Source organism: Colias croceus, chromosome 7, assembly GCF_905220415.1.
Source record: "Colias croceus chromosome 7, ilColCroc2.1".
Classification (NCBI taxonomy): domain Eukaryota; kingdom Metazoa; phylum Arthropoda; class Insecta; order Lepidoptera; family Pieridae; genus Colias; species Colias croceus.
In genome coordinates, this window is record NC_059543.1 from 2,988,734 (window position 1) to 3,004,491 (window position 15,758).

At 34.5% G+C, this 15,758-nt stretch overlaps 1 protein-coding gene across 2 annotated transcripts in view; it reads left to right on the forward strand.

The window, feature by feature from the left end:
• The window catches only part of LOC123693073 (mannosyl-oligosaccharide alpha-1,2-mannosidase IA), a 69,717-nt gene extending 54,962 nt beyond the window's left edge, over positions 1-14,755 (forward strand). The window contains exons 2-12 of one of the 2 annotated variants that reach the window (XM_045638023.1): positions 1,279-1,497; positions 7,056-7,235; positions 8,875-8,977; positions 9,476-9,583; positions 9,975-10,060; positions 10,330-10,471; positions 11,143-11,281; positions 11,878-12,022; positions 12,668-12,784; positions 13,810-13,964; positions 14,024-14,755. In XM_045638023.1, the coding sequence (XP_045493979.1) occupies positions 1,279-1,497; positions 7,056-7,235; positions 8,875-8,977; positions 9,476-9,583; positions 9,975-10,060; positions 10,330-10,471; positions 11,143-11,281; positions 11,878-12,022; positions 12,668-12,784; positions 13,810-13,950 (1,380 nt within the window). In that variant the 3' untranslated portion in view covers positions 13,951-13,964; positions 14,024-14,755. Of the gene's footprint in view, positions 1-1,278; positions 1,498-7,055; positions 7,236-8,874; positions 8,978-9,475; positions 9,584-9,974; positions 10,061-10,329; positions 10,472-11,142; positions 11,282-11,877; positions 12,023-12,667; positions 12,785-13,809 lie in introns of both variants that reach the window. The other variant, XM_045638022.1, reaches the window with a different exon arrangement.
• Positions 14,756-15,758: the final 1,003 nt, after the last annotated feature.

Here is a 15,758-nt window from a genome sequence, read left to right on the forward strand (position 1 = left end):
GTGATTCTGGTAGTATTTTATATTAATCATATTAAATATGAAATAGCAAGCAGGCCAGATCTCCAAGACATTAATACATCAATGAGTTTAAAAATCACTGAAGCATATTAGCTCATCTACAGATGAACCAAATTGAGTTTTATTATTAGAAAATGGAGTCATTCGTGACGGCTTTTACCCAGATGTAATGTTTGTAATAGTCATCAAAATATTTCTGTTCTGATTAGAACTTGTGCCAGGATATACGCCATTTTAATGGCTATAATCATAGTTATAGCCATTGTAACTCTATATTTGCAGCAATAAAAATAGCTTTCAACATCATCTATCTTAAATTGTCCCTGAGTTTAGTTTCAGTATGATTTTCTATACAGCATTTGAGAGTTATTTGAAATGCAGAATAAATTAAACTTCCCGTTACATAAATATTTTATTAGCACATTCTTGTCAGAGATTATACGTATAGATATCGTCACCTCAAGATATTAATTCGGCACTGAAATTGCCTTTGAAGGATCAGCGAAGTGGAATTTATGGATATATTTGCAGTGTTGTTAAAATATCGTTCGAGTACCGCTTTAATTAAATGTGGCCTACATTATTGGCCACGAGCCTCCTCACAACGCTTTACTTCACTTACATCGCCGTATGTTTGCGGATTTAAAGTTATTTTTCATTCACAAAAGATACAGCTGGAGCGCGGTTAATTAACCTATAAAATATTGGATGCCGACCGCAATCTGTGGTTTTATGAATTACACTCGCGAAGTTATCGAAGATAATTGTCAAGTATTTCACAGCGAAATACCGCGTATATTTATCGGATGGCTGTTATCGTATACGCAAACTATTTATCGCGAATTCTAGGTATTGGGAATAAAAAAATTGCTGCGTGAATTAATACTAAACGTGACTTTGTAATAAAATGTTTGTTTTCCCAGAAGTTGTCTAACTTTGGCGTACGGGAATGGAGATAACATCCGTCCCATATTATTTCAGATAATTAATTTTCTATTTGTAGGTATCTAATTTACAAGCTGAAATAGTTTAATACCTAAGTTTAATACGTAAAGAAACAAACAAGTCGTGTACAACACAATAGTGTAGCTCGTTCAACTTAGATTCTGATAATAACTGAACATTTGAAAAAATTAACATTTTGAAAAACTAATTTAAATAAAAACGTCCACGGGGAATACCGCACGAGCGGCAAGTTTATTTAAAAACTTAGCTTTATATTTAGTATCAATTTATATTAATTTAAAACTTTGCCTCCAGATGATGCGTCACGCGTGGAACAACTACAAGCTGTACGCGTGGGGCAAGAACGAGCTGAAGCCGATATCGAAGCGGGCGCACCTGACGAGCGTCTTCGGCGGTGGAGACCTCGGCGCTACCATAGTGGACGGCATGGACACGCTTTACGTCATGGGCCTGATGGATGAGTTCAGAGAGGGCAGGGAGTGGATCGCTGAACACTTTCATATTAACGAAATCGTGAGTAACTAAGCTTCATTTTTGCCTAGTTTTACGCGAGCATCGAAATCGTATATTCGTTGTTGTTCTCAAAGGAAATATAGTTCTAATTGAAGTGAAACTTCATTATCGGAGTTGGAAAAAAATTTAGTGTAACAATTTTTCGTTACGCGTGACATTTTTCCGTTACGCGCCATCTTTTTCTTATCCCTGATTCACCACGCGTGATTCGACGTATTTCTGTAAAGTTGCATATAGTTTTTTTTTTTTTAAATAAGGTCATAAAGAAGTTTCACTTCTTACGTGTGTACACTAGTACACGCACACATTTTTTTATATACTTAAGATTGACCGATTTGAGTACAGTTTCTATTCCATATTCACAATATTTGGGAATCATAAATGCTTACGATTTTACAGATAGGTTATACGTCTTAAAGATATAAAACTCCCGCTGGAATTAATGTCAGGATCACGATCTCAGAGTTATACTTACTATGAGACTTACAAATTTTTTTAAATATATATCTTACTAGCTTTCCGCCCGCGGCTTCGCCCGCGTTGTCAGAGAAAAACCCGCATAGTTCCCGTTCCCGTGGGATTTCGGGGATTGCGTCATTTTCCCGGGATAAAAAGTAGCCTATGTCCTTTCTCGGGTATCAAAATATCTCCATACCAAATTTCATGTAAATTGGTTCAGTAGTTTAGGCGTGATTGAGTAACAGACAGACAGACAGACAGAGTTACTTTCGCATTTATAATATTAGTATGGATGGTAAATGGTATCATTTAAGTGTTGAGCAATATTTAATTAACACTTTAAATCTGTGAAGAACGTTCGATACTCGTTAAGATAGCAAAATGTAAGGTGTGAAAAGGAATCTTTCCTCAGAATGCAATAAAACATAGAAATCTAACAGATCTCACTAACGGATATGGAAAATTGCTTTTTAATAGTATACCGTCACTGGATTATGTTATGCGACGATAAAAAATCTATTTATACTTATATTAACACTATAATATTTCTGGAAAGGAAACAGTAGATTTAAAAAGTGTCGCGTTTTGTGTATTGCAGAACTGTTTACTAATTGTACAGTTAGGGGGAATAAACTTTACCCACTTTTTTATACATTCTTGAAGAAAAGTGCATATAAGGATATTTTAGACGTCGTAGGTAATATACGAACAAAATATTTTCATCATAATATATATCTATAGCTATATGTATAATTTAGAATTATGTATTAGCATATGAATTTATTAACGATTTATTGAATTGAAAAATGTCAATGTGGAATGTATAATTAGATTTGTTTAGTCTGTATACTGTCTATTGTCTAGTCGTATTTGTCTACATCTACAATATTTAGTCATATTTTATTCTTATAATACAGACACTATGAAGATAACATATTTCATAAGGGTATACCTATCGTGAATAAAACGAAGTAGATATATGCATTCGCATTTGATAATATCGATATTTAACGAACCCATAAGTAAATATTAGATACTTACCTACCATAAATAGTTTAATCTAAAATTCTTCGCACCACTATAGTACCTACCTAGGCATTGAATTAGAAAGACTTTATCGCGCTGCGAAAAAGTTCTGCATAATTTATCTATAGCCAGCTGTTGCTAGCGACATACCAACTGAAACGGCATATCATCAATTAGTTAAAACTAAAAAATTCAAAGCCTTGAAAGCGTTTTTGTATCATTTTTTTTTGTTTGTCTTAAGCTGATTATTTAGATAAAGTATAATAGATCTATATAAATTTATAAAGAATAGAAAAAATTCGATCACGAGGCGAGACTCGAACCCGCATCCTTCGCGCCATTCCGGGGCGGATGCCTAACATATAGGCAATATAATAGATCTATTTTATTAAAAATCAAACGGGCGGTGCGTCTGTCCTACCCAATGTATGTTATTAGTTTCAAGTCAAAAGATTTTTAACCATCAGCTATTGCTTATTTAATGTTTTTCTACCTGGCCACCTAATTATTCATTTCCACAAACGTATCATCCATGTTCGTAACAATAATAAGAAATTAACCGGCTCAAAAAGGTAAGAAAATTGTCAATTAGGCGCTTCAGTATTAATTAGATATTGACAAACGCAGGGCTATACAATAAACGTCTATTGTGATTTCAATTCACGTATGATTAGGGTTTTTCGTCGGTACATGCCTTTTTAATGTGCTCCAATTTAATCGGCCTCTGTTTGTCCAGGAATGTAACAATCAAAAACACTTGAACACATATTGAATGTTAATTAAATTTTTATTAATTCACTGGAAATTTAAAATTAATGAAATGAAATGGCCGATTAGCTACACCCAATTTTAGGTGGTTGATAATTGATGTGACGTAATATGGACGGTCTTTTCGTTGGTTGCAGCCTGCGTAAGCGCATGCCGCGCGTCGCAAATACATTCTAGTACATATTATCTTATTCTAAAAATAAATAGTATATTTTTAGAATAAGATATTTTATCACCAATGTTTACATACAAGTTTTAAGATTTACATTTTCTTAAAATCTTCTTTTATTTCTGTTGTAAAAAAATACCAATGATTTTACATATTATTATTATGTTGATAGAACGTCCATTCCGTATTATTTCTATCTATAGGTATTTCCAGGAACTATAACAATATCTTCAATTCTTATTTTCTCACAAAGAAAATAATTTTCATTGTTTCATTCACAAATTCCACATTTATTTATCCTCGAAATCAAAATATACTTAAACAAAAGTGAAGCGTTGACAATATACAATACAAGCAACTATTAAAGCCAGGGGCAGTTATTCAGAAGTCCCTCAGCGCGAAGTTTTGTCTGAGGTTTTTTGTGCACCTTAAGGTGGGTACACATTTGTATCAAGTAATCATATCGTATCGAGTATGCTTAATGCGTATCCTAATGGACGCCCATTTTGACCATATCGTATCTTAAGACATTACATATCGCCCGAGAAATTATTGGAAACTAGCGGTCCGTCGGCTTCGCCCGTGGTACATATTTCGCAATAAAAGGTAGCCTATGTTCTCTCTAAAGATTGTCTGTGCCAAATTTCATCAAAATCGGTCCAGTAGTTAATGAGCCTAATCATTACAATCAAACAAACAAACAAAGTTTTCCTCTTTATAATATTAGTGTAGATAGTGTAGATAAATCGCGTAGTTTTGAAAATCGCTACAGTTATTTTTGGCTTAATTTTCTCGGGCTAATTATACATTATTATTAGTATTATTGACACGTATCAGATACGCGGTTAATAGCGATCGGAGTGCATCATGATCGCGATAATTGTGCGTCCACACTAGCAAACAATATGATACGCGTCGATGCTACGCGACGGAGCTGGGAGATCTGATACGCGAATATGATCAAGTGTGGACCCACCTTTACGGCTTACACACGCTCTTCGCGAAACTTTTTTCATTTACCGAATGCATTGGACTGCGCTTGTGATAATGAGCCTCGGTAAGAATGCAAACTGTTTGGAACGAGACGCAGCAAATCCATTGGATAAATGAAGTAGACTATTGTGACTAAGTTACTAGTTAGTTAGGCGCGCGTTTGGACTTCATTTTGGGTAAAGTTTTTTTCGAGTTTTGTTTTTGATTTATTTGTTCAGTGCAAATGGTTTGAATTCATTTAAATGTTTGCATTTTATTGTGAATAGTATATTTGACGTCTTTCTCTATTCTTTGTATATTGTATAAAACCCATCCATAATGTGAACGACTATTTCAATATACATTTTGCTTGAGGTAAGGAATCTCCGTAAAAAATTCTAGTGTCGATTATTCTTCTATAAATTCCGAGTGAAAATAAAATAATTGCGATTTGCGGCTAGAGCCTCTTGGAAAAAACAAAGAATTCAATAATGTTAGCTCTTCGACAGTTGAAATAAATAGTTGTGCTGTCTGAGCTTTGACAAAGATAGCTCGTGATTTAAAGTCCTCAACGAACATTATCGAATTACCTCGTATTCTCGTATAGATAAGTCAGTACTACTTTTTCCTTTCATTGATACGAGAAACTTGTCGTTGCACCTGTCTGTAATAGCAGCCTGTCGAGTAACTTAGATTGTTTAGCTCTAGATTACTATAAATTCACTTGGTATTTATTTATAGAGTTAAAATAGTATATAGAAAAATGTATATTTTTTTAGAAGTCCGACGCCTTATTGAACAAAAAGCTGATACTTAAAAGTACATTTATTTAAGTAGGTATTTAGTATGTTATTATTAAAATTCAAAATTAATAACATGGATACTCTTGTCGGAAGATATTATATACGAGTAGGTAATGCAATTTACGGTAAATACATCATGATATCGAGCCGTATAGAGAAATTGAAATTATAAAGTTAATATTAATAGGTAGCCCATGTATCGAGGAAGGCTATATATTATCAAATCGCTAAGACAAACAGGAGCGGAGGAAAGCGGGTGAAACCGCGGAGCACAGCTAGTTGAAAATAAATTTCAAAAATATTAAACTATCATGTCTCTGTTGCGGATTTGAGATCCCTTTATCCGCTTATATGGACCGCATCGAAAAATCCGTTGCTAGTTTTATTGTTGGAAATATCTGACACGTATTCTCCTCGATAAAAAGCGCTCGTACACTGTATGCTTATGCCGGGAAAAATGGGCTTAACGAAAGTACACATGAGTGGAGTGAGCAGACTTTGTACAAGCTGTAGCCAACTACACGAGTTTCAAAGCGGATGATAAAACAAAATCTCATTTTACGAGCAACCTAAAACAACGAGATAACGCTATGAAAGAGCACAAAGAAAATAATTAGAAACATTATATTAAACTCGTTCTTTTACCCCAATGTTATTCAATTTTGCCGTCATTGAAAATGGGCTTTGTATGCTTCGTCGGTTCAATTTGTAACAATTATTAGGTCTTATCATTGATACAATTGTATTATATTAGAGGACACAGTATATTGTGGTATATTATTGTAGCTAATGCAGCGTGAAGTGGAACACGATCCGTTTGAATATATTGTTTGATGTTCAACGGGTATGTAACAATGGTTTATAAGATATATTTACTTTGCTCATATGAATATTCAATAGTGTTCGAATTGGCTCAAACCTATTTCAAATAATAAGTGAAGGCTTTTTAGTAGTTAGGTCATGGTACTCTTTCCTTACATAACTCTAGTAACCAATTATTTCGTGCAAGTTTTTACAGAAACCTATAAATAGTAGACTTAAAACTGCAATCGATTAGAACTATGCTTCTGTACAGCAACCACTTTTTACAACATTTTCGCGTTACCCCTAACAATTAATATGACTAAGCTTTTGTTTCAGGATTCTCGACATCCTACAACCACTTTAGTACCAAGCGTGAATTCACGTTATCATCTTCCCCTAAAAATATACATATCTCATACAAGTTTGGGTTGGGTTATACCTAGTAAGGGAGGCCCCCTTACTAGGTATAACCCAACCCCAATCTATTGTAACATATTAATGTATGAATTCAAATAAAGATTTAATTTATTTATTATTATTATTATATTTAATTCCAGGACTCCGATCTATCTGTATTCGAGATGACGATCCGTTTCGTGGGCGGATTGCTGTCGTGCTACGCGTTGACCGGCGACACCGTGTTCCGGGATAAGGCGGCGGAGGTGGCTGATGTTTTGCTACCAGCGTTTGATACCCCCACTGGGATACCGCATGCGCTTATCAATCCGACTAATAAGGTTAGTTTGGGAAATATATGTATATCTATGCAAATATAATTAAGTCTCTATCTGTGGATCAGGACATCATACTATAAAGTTTTGAAAATTTAAGGGTCTTTAGCTCAATGCAAAATTGCAAATGTTAAATTTATATGTACATATAAACGATAGTAAATAACTTAAAATATTTTATAACCTTAAATGGTTTGAAATTTGCTTCATCGATAATGAACTTAAAGTTCGTCTGGATCAGATAGTCGCCAATATAAAATGCAATTCTAACGTTCACTAGTGTGAATTTCTAACGATTATTATAGTTAGTGAATAGTAGTTATGAACACCGCTGCATGATTCTGTGCAGATGTGTGATGTGTGATGAATTGTGCTTCAGTTATTTTTATAAGGCATGATAAATATATAATATCAAATCTTTGTTATTTTTTACTTTTCTGTTTTTGAAGTCGGTTGTTTTCAACGCAGTTATATTTATTTGATACTTTTTAGTGTGTTTGTTAACACGAATCAAACGAGCCCAAACTCGATTAAGTTGAGTCAATATATTACTGAGTTCCTATGGCCACCTTCCGATTCCATCATCAAATCAGCTCTATGTCATGATAATGTTTCTTCGCTATCTAATTTATATACGTATACAAAATTTCAGCTCAATCGGTTACCGGGAAGTGAATCAAAGTTACTTGCTACATTTAAATTAAGTCATCGAGTATAGACAAAAATGCTCATAAAATAAAAACTCCTGGGCCTATCCGAATAAAATTTTTATGGGACCAATTCGACACCATCCCGCATTGAACAAAAAAAGAATCACGTAAATCGGTTCAGAAACCTCGGAGTAATCGGTGTACATACATAAAAAAAATATATATGTATACCGGCCGAATTGATATCCTCCTTTTTTTAAGTCGGTTAAAAAGGTGACTAACATTCAGGACTACGACACTTGTAGTAGTTTATGTTAATGTTTATACAGTTGTTAATATTATACATCACAAAGGCAGCGCATTATCTTTGTGCATTTTCAATTTATAATGTTAATTATGCGCAAACATTAATATAAAACCATCAATTTACATACTTATCGAAAAAAAAAACGTTCCATTTACTCCTCAAACTTTATTATCATAATATATTTCAAATACTATCGCTATTTGCTATCACTTGAATATTCAGCAATGCATTATTGGCAATGCTGAACGTTTCATCTTCCTCAACCGTTCCCCGTAAAGGGTACCGATATCGGTGCATAAATTAATCGCCGAGCTTTATATTAATCGGACCTTTTCGAGTTTCCCGACTTCGTTATCATCAAAGGCGGTACGTTGTCATTCCGAGTACAGCCCTAATTAGGCGCGGTGACCCTTGGCTATTACAAAGTCTAATCGTGTGCGAAAATCCGCGCAGCCTGAATGATAATCAATTTGTTCTTAGCACCGTGAATGGCTGGATTAGGATTGTGAGATACAGTTGGTAGGAAGTTAGGCCCGTTCTTTTTTCACAGATTAAGGATTCTGATTGATAGCGTAGTTTCCGTACAAGTCCTACAAATGAAATTCATTTTAAATTTAGGGACGAGCCAGTTATTAGTTACCATTATTAATTGATAATCTCTTGATAAATCTTAAATTTCTTTTTTCAGGCAAGCCGACAATATCATTGGGCAGGTTCGAACAGTATCCTCTCTGAAATTGGAACGTTACATCTAGAGTTCACTTATCTGAGTGACGTCACAGGGAAAGAAGGTATCAATGATAATATATTAAACAGATATAAGAATATTTATTGCATACAAATACTTAACCATTTTTCAAACTATGCAGGTCAATAGGTACATAATTATAATGAATATAAAATTTTCAATATATAAACATAATAGGATTGTTTTAATTATTAATTAAGAAGGCTTAAAAAATAATGATGTCGCATGATTCGATCTAATGAGATTTTATGGTATTACAAAAAGAGACTGCATATAAAATAGTAAATATAAAATATTCGACTCAAAATACGAACAAACATTCCCGGAAAATCTTCAAAAAACCTTTTTTACAGAAAGAAGGTTAATATTTCTATTTTTTAGAATTAGTTCAAAAAGTCGTTGGTTCGAATCCGGCCTCATGACCGACTTTTTCCTTTTTTATTTTTTTAAACGATTAATTTATTATTAATATCTTTAATTATTGTTTATTTTAATCTAAAGTATTTAAATAATACACCATAATTAACAATCTATCTAATAGTTTACAGGCAGAAGGCGGCCCGTATCCGCGAAGTGCTACACAATATACAGAAACCGGACGGCCTCTACCCGAACTATATCAACCCGAGGAGCGGACAGTGGGGACAGAGTGAGTATATTATTTACTAAAAAAAGAAATGGTATAAATACGTACGTTTTCTATAATTATGACTTGGTAGAATTTAAGGTACGTGGGGAAATGTTATTATGAAATAACTTATATTATGATACATCTACGTACTGATTTTAAATAAGTTTATTATTTTTTAATGGATTAAAGTGATCATAATTTATTTACTTATTTCATTATTAAATACACCAACAGACCATTTATTCTTCAACATATTATCATCACACTTCAACAATTGAACAATTATGATGATTGCTATCATATGAAATGATTTTTTTTTGTAAGGAGTGTGGTTACAAAATACGACTTTATAAACACAATTATGAAGAATTTATAACTCATATTTTAATATATTGATAAATGTTTCCAGGGCACATGTCGCTGGGCGCGCTGGGCGACTCGTTCTACGAGTACCTGCTGAAGGCCTGGCTCGTCACCAACAATGAAGACGAACAGGCATGTGTTGTTTTAATTATTTAGATTTAAACAAAAATAAACTACAATGTTTATAATAATCAAAAAGCAACTAACACGAATCCAAAGCAAAAACGAACTTGAAACTGTCAAGTGAGTAAAATTCTAGTTTAATGAACTTTTACGAGATAATCTACGTGGTCAACATTTTACACCAAAATAAATTCAACCTTATTTTCCCAAATATTATTTTTTTTTCAACTCTCTTCTTTAAACATGAATACTTATAAATTGTATTTAAAAACTTGCAGGCGCGTATTATGTTCGACGAGGCAATGCAAGCGGCGTTGGATAAGATGCTTCGAGTTTCGCCGGCGGGATTATCTTACCTGGCTGAGTTGAAGTATGGCAGGATATTTGAGGAGAAGATGGACCATTTGTCGTGTTTCGCTGGTGAGTTTCACTGTTCTCTTACTTTGTTTGCCTGATTTTCACTTGCAAACCAACGTATCGCAAAATTTTATTTCGCCGAATAATCATTTGCCAACTTATCATATAATTTTGTTTTATTTCCCAACCTCACAGTTACCAACTAAACGTTTGGTCTGCTTTTCATAATGACACTTCTTAAAATGCCAACTTTTAAAATTTTTGTTTGAGTAATTATTCATTTAGTTGATTATTAGTTGATTATCTCGTTGGGTTGCATTTACTAATTTTGTAATACTAGCTTTCCACCCGCGGCTTCGCCCGCGCAGTCTTAGAAAAACCCGCATAGTTCCCGTTCCCGTGGGATTTCCGGGATAAAAGCTATCCTATGTTCCGGGGTTAAAAGTAGCCTATGTCCTTTCTCGGGTTTCAGAATATCTCTATACCAAATTTTATGCAAATTTTTCAGTAGTTAAGGCGTGATTGAGTAACAGACAGACAGACAGAGTTGCTTTCGCATTTATAATATTGGTATGGATTTAATGTAACCTAACCTGACCTGTTTCCTTTAAAAAAGCGATTCATTTCTGGCTTTGGCCGGCCACTGCCGCGGCAGTTTAAGTTGAGTTTCTCTATTCACCATGAAATCTACTTTTATCTACTTTCTTATATAAATATAATATTCTCATTTCTAGGTGGTATGTTCGCCCTTGCGTCCACAACGCTAGAAAACTCGCTGTCCGACCGCTACATGGACGTGGCCCGCAAGCTGACGCACACGTGCCACGAGAGTTACGTACGATCCGACACCAAACTGGGCCCGGAGGCTTTCAGGTATTTAGTTAGAAATTGGAAATAATGTGAAGAACGCACTGTTCTAGTGGGAAACGTAAAATTTTAATTTAAATATTAAAAAAGATGTACATACACTATAGTGGACAATTTTAACTATTTATACACAATTTTGTCAAATATTAATTTGTGAACACATGTTGCGATAAAATGCCAACCAAATTGTATACATACACACATCAAGAACTTTTTGAAGGTGATATTTTTTGGTGCACTGCACTCGTTTATCGTTGGTATTAAAATAGGCTGATAAATCATGCTCTAAGATAGACAACTCTATCAGAGATCGCGAGACCATTGAATGTGCCTGAGAGAGAAAAATACAAACAGCTGCTAAATTGATTGTAATTGCCATAATTATAATTTTCACTTTTGTCGTGCGTTGCACATACACATATTCTTTTAACACAAGTTACAAGTGTTTATGGGCGGTGGTGACCGACTTAACATCAGGTGCCCTACCTGCCCCTTTGCTTGCTCTGACATAAAAAAAACAAGTACAGGTTCTTTTCAAACCTTAATTTTATATCATATCCCAATCCTTATCTTATTTGAATTCTTAATTTCCAATAATCCAGGTTCTCAGGCGCAATAGAAGCGCGTGCGATGAAAAGCAACGAGAAGATGTATCTGCTGCGGCCGGAGACGTTCGAGAGCTACTTCATCATGTGGCGACTCACTAAGGAGCAGAAGTATCGCGACTGGGCCTGGGAAGCTGTTGAGGTACTTTAATATTACGTAATAGTCGATATAGGACTTGATGATAAACATTTGTAAGGGCCGTTTGCGTTTACGCTTCTACAAATCCGAGAGAAATAAAGCAGAGGTCTGATCTATCGAAAGAAATACAACAATTTGCATGCTACTGTTTAACGGCGATTTTCTATCGGGGGGTGAGAACACACAAAATATACCAAAACTCATTTGAATCCATAAGCATTGTTTCATCGTGATGCGTTGTCTAGATACGTAAAAAGACAGATATAATTTTGTTTTAATACTGAAATCGGTACCAAATGATAGAAACTAACCAAATACAGTTGAGTGCCAAAATTTTTTAACGACTTCAAAAAAAAAAAGGAGGAGGTTATCAATTCGGCCGGTATATATTTTTTTTATTTTTATGTATGTACACCGATTACTCCGAGGTTTGAAGTCGGTGCCAAACACTAAGCACTCAGTATTAAGCCCGTGCACCGACATCAAACCTATTTAATAAATAGCACATCTAAATAATATGTAGTAATTAATTATATCAAAACTATTTTATTTTTTACTTTTGCATTTTTGAAGTCGGTTGTTTTTAACGCAGTTATTTTTATTTCTGTTAAAAAGTAAAGATGTCTCATATAAATCCGTATTCGTCAGGCCCTAGAGAAGCACTGTCGCGTGGAGGGCGGGTACACGGGCGTGCTGAACGTGTACCACGCGGCGCCGCAGGGCGACGACGTGCAGCAGAGCTTCTTCCTCGCCGAGACGCTCAAGGTTAATATCGTTATACTGCACTAAAGCCTTGTTTCCACTTGAGCATGCTCAGGCGAATGAGCGGCTCATTTGGCCGAGCCGCTCAAGTGGAGACGCCTGAGCACGCGCGGCCCGAGCATGCTCAGGCGTCTCCACTTGAGCAGCTCGGCCAAATGAGCCGCTCATTCGCCTGAGCATGCTCAAGTGGAAACAAGGCTTAAGGCCGCGTTTCCACCTGCAACAAAACTTCCGCGAGAAATGTCCGACTGCAGTCTGTCTGACAGCAACTTGCAAGTCTACTTGCAGGTGGAAACGCGGAATTTGACTTGCAAGTAGCTGTTGGACAAACTGTCGGACATTTCTCGCGGAAGTTTTCTTGCAAGTGGAAACGCGGCCTGGCGGCCTAACACTAATTATTGTAGTGAAACTTCTTCATGGGGTTGGAAAATTTTTTGTATAACATTTTTTCGTTACGCGTGACTTTTTTTACGTTACGCGCCATCTTTTTCTTATGCCTACCACGCATGATTCGACGTAATTCTGTAAAGTTGCATATGGTAAATTATTATTTTTTTAAATTAGGCCATAAAGAAGTTTCAGTTCTTACGTGTGTACACGCACACATCTTTTTTTTTTCTTAGAATCACGCTCAATCTATTCTATACTCACATGCCCTGTTGATTTAGAAACACACACAAAAATCCAAACTCAAAAGTCCAAAATAAAACTCTGCCTATGCGTCTATTATGCAGAGTTTTCAAAAGGCAATAATGTTCGAAGTCTATTTAAATACCTTGAATATTATTGCCATGATATGAGGTGTTAGATAAAATGAATGTTTTATAAGACGTCGCTTGAACGTTTTGACGACCTTTTAAAAGGTGACGTAACGTGACGTAGTTGTTGATCAATGAAACTTAGATATTTTTTTACATTTTTATTAGAAAAGTATAACAATTACGAAAAGCACTTGACTATTTTCCAAATTTTCTGTACAAGTGAATCAAATTTTACAATAAATAACACATACGTTTTATTTTTTTCAGTACTTGTACCTGATATTCGCCGACGACTCTCTACTCTCACTGGACGAGTGGGTGTTCAACACTGAAGCCCATCCACTCCCCGTCAAGGACAAGAACCCATTATACAGAGCTGCCGACAAACAAGAGGATAACCAAGTTTAATTGCACTTTACACTTAAACTTTGAGTTGTGAGTCACTCACTTAAACGTTGTTGAAGTTGTGAGACTTACACTATACACTTTGAGTTGTGAATCACTTCAGTAATATAACTGTTCGGTTCGGTTTACTCCGGGAGGATAACTAACTTTAGAGTTACACTTTGAGTTGTCACATCACTTATAAATTAAAAGTTGTAAGATTTGACCATGTTCAGTTTTATAAAGGATATCCTCTGGTAGAAAAACTAAACCAGTTCTTACTCACACTTTCAATTTGCACTTTGAGTTGTGCGTCACTTTACTGGTACGCTATTACAGTTGGAAGACTTACACTTTGTATTTTGAGTTGTGAGTTACTTCACTGATTATTGTTATGTATACGTGAAATAAAGTAATGTGACTTGCGGATTCAGTTTCTTACATAAGGATAACCGAATCTAGAATTACACTTTCACTTTACATTTTGAGTTGTGAGTCATAAATCGATTAAGTGTTTTAACTATCGTGGAAAACAACGATTACTTCTTTGATTTCACACGTTATAAGATTAACGGACGTATGCGTGTTTTAATCAAACTTGGTATTAATTTTTTTAATACAGTTTTTATTCGAATCTGATAGAAAATTATAGAATATTATTTATTATAAGAAAATTAAATCTTGATTTCGTTAATCTTACTGAAGCAATATGTGCTAATTAAAAATATGTATTTATTATGTAAAATTAAAAACGAAAGTAAATGAAAAGTCATTTAGTGGGTACTTATCATATTGTAACTCATAGGTACCCACAAATCTACATTAGGTAATATTAGTGAATTTTATGTACCGCAAAATGCTATTAAGTTTTTGCGGCATTCATTTTTGTTATTTCAATAGGTGTAACTATTCGCACTAGACAAAACTAGGATTTATTTATCTAGATTTTTTTGTCTCTATTGTCTTTTTTAATAATTAATTTTTTAATCACATTCCTCGTAAATGCAGGATGTCATTTTTTGCCTTTTTTAACATTCACTGCCAGCAATAAAATTATTGTCAAAAAAAAATTTTAATAATCGTGGACGGTCGAAATTTTGAAAAAAATAAATTATCATGAATAATAATATTTCTCATACTTTGTAAATATAATCGATTTAATTTACTTAAAGCCAGTTTATTTTTAACTCGATTTAACCAAGACAAATAACCAGCGTTTATACTATAACCTATAACTAACACAATCATATGTTTACTTAATTGTTAAAGAATTTATTTTTCTATTTATTTGGTGCATTTTTAATTGCAGTAATTTATTAATTATTCGTTCGGAGGTTTATAAGCTCGGAAACATATCGATATAGGCACTACAATAATAATATATAATATTATGTTATTTCACACGGATGTAAGCAATGCGTCTGTAATAATTTAATAATTATTTAGCTTAAATTTAGTGGCTAAACTAATAAATGAATAGACTTAGATATTTTTGATGTATATGTGACTAGATTCAATTAATTGTTGATATTCGTGTGAAAAGCGGCTCATACAAGATAGTTCCATTTAGAGTGAATAAAATGTTAGCATTTAGAAGATTTTTTATCCAAACAATAATCCCAAATACCGGCCCATTTAACATCCCACTCCATAGCCCAGTTTATTTTGTTTTTCCATATCTCGAAATAGTCCTACATCGGCCGCAGACTGCCTAGGACTGTATCTCTATAGTGCAGTCATGGGCAGGCTGCGGCTGGTGTCCCACAACACAGTAAAGTTCTCTAAAGGGCCTCTGCGTGTTGGATCCGTGTCCCCACGTAAGCCTTCCAAAG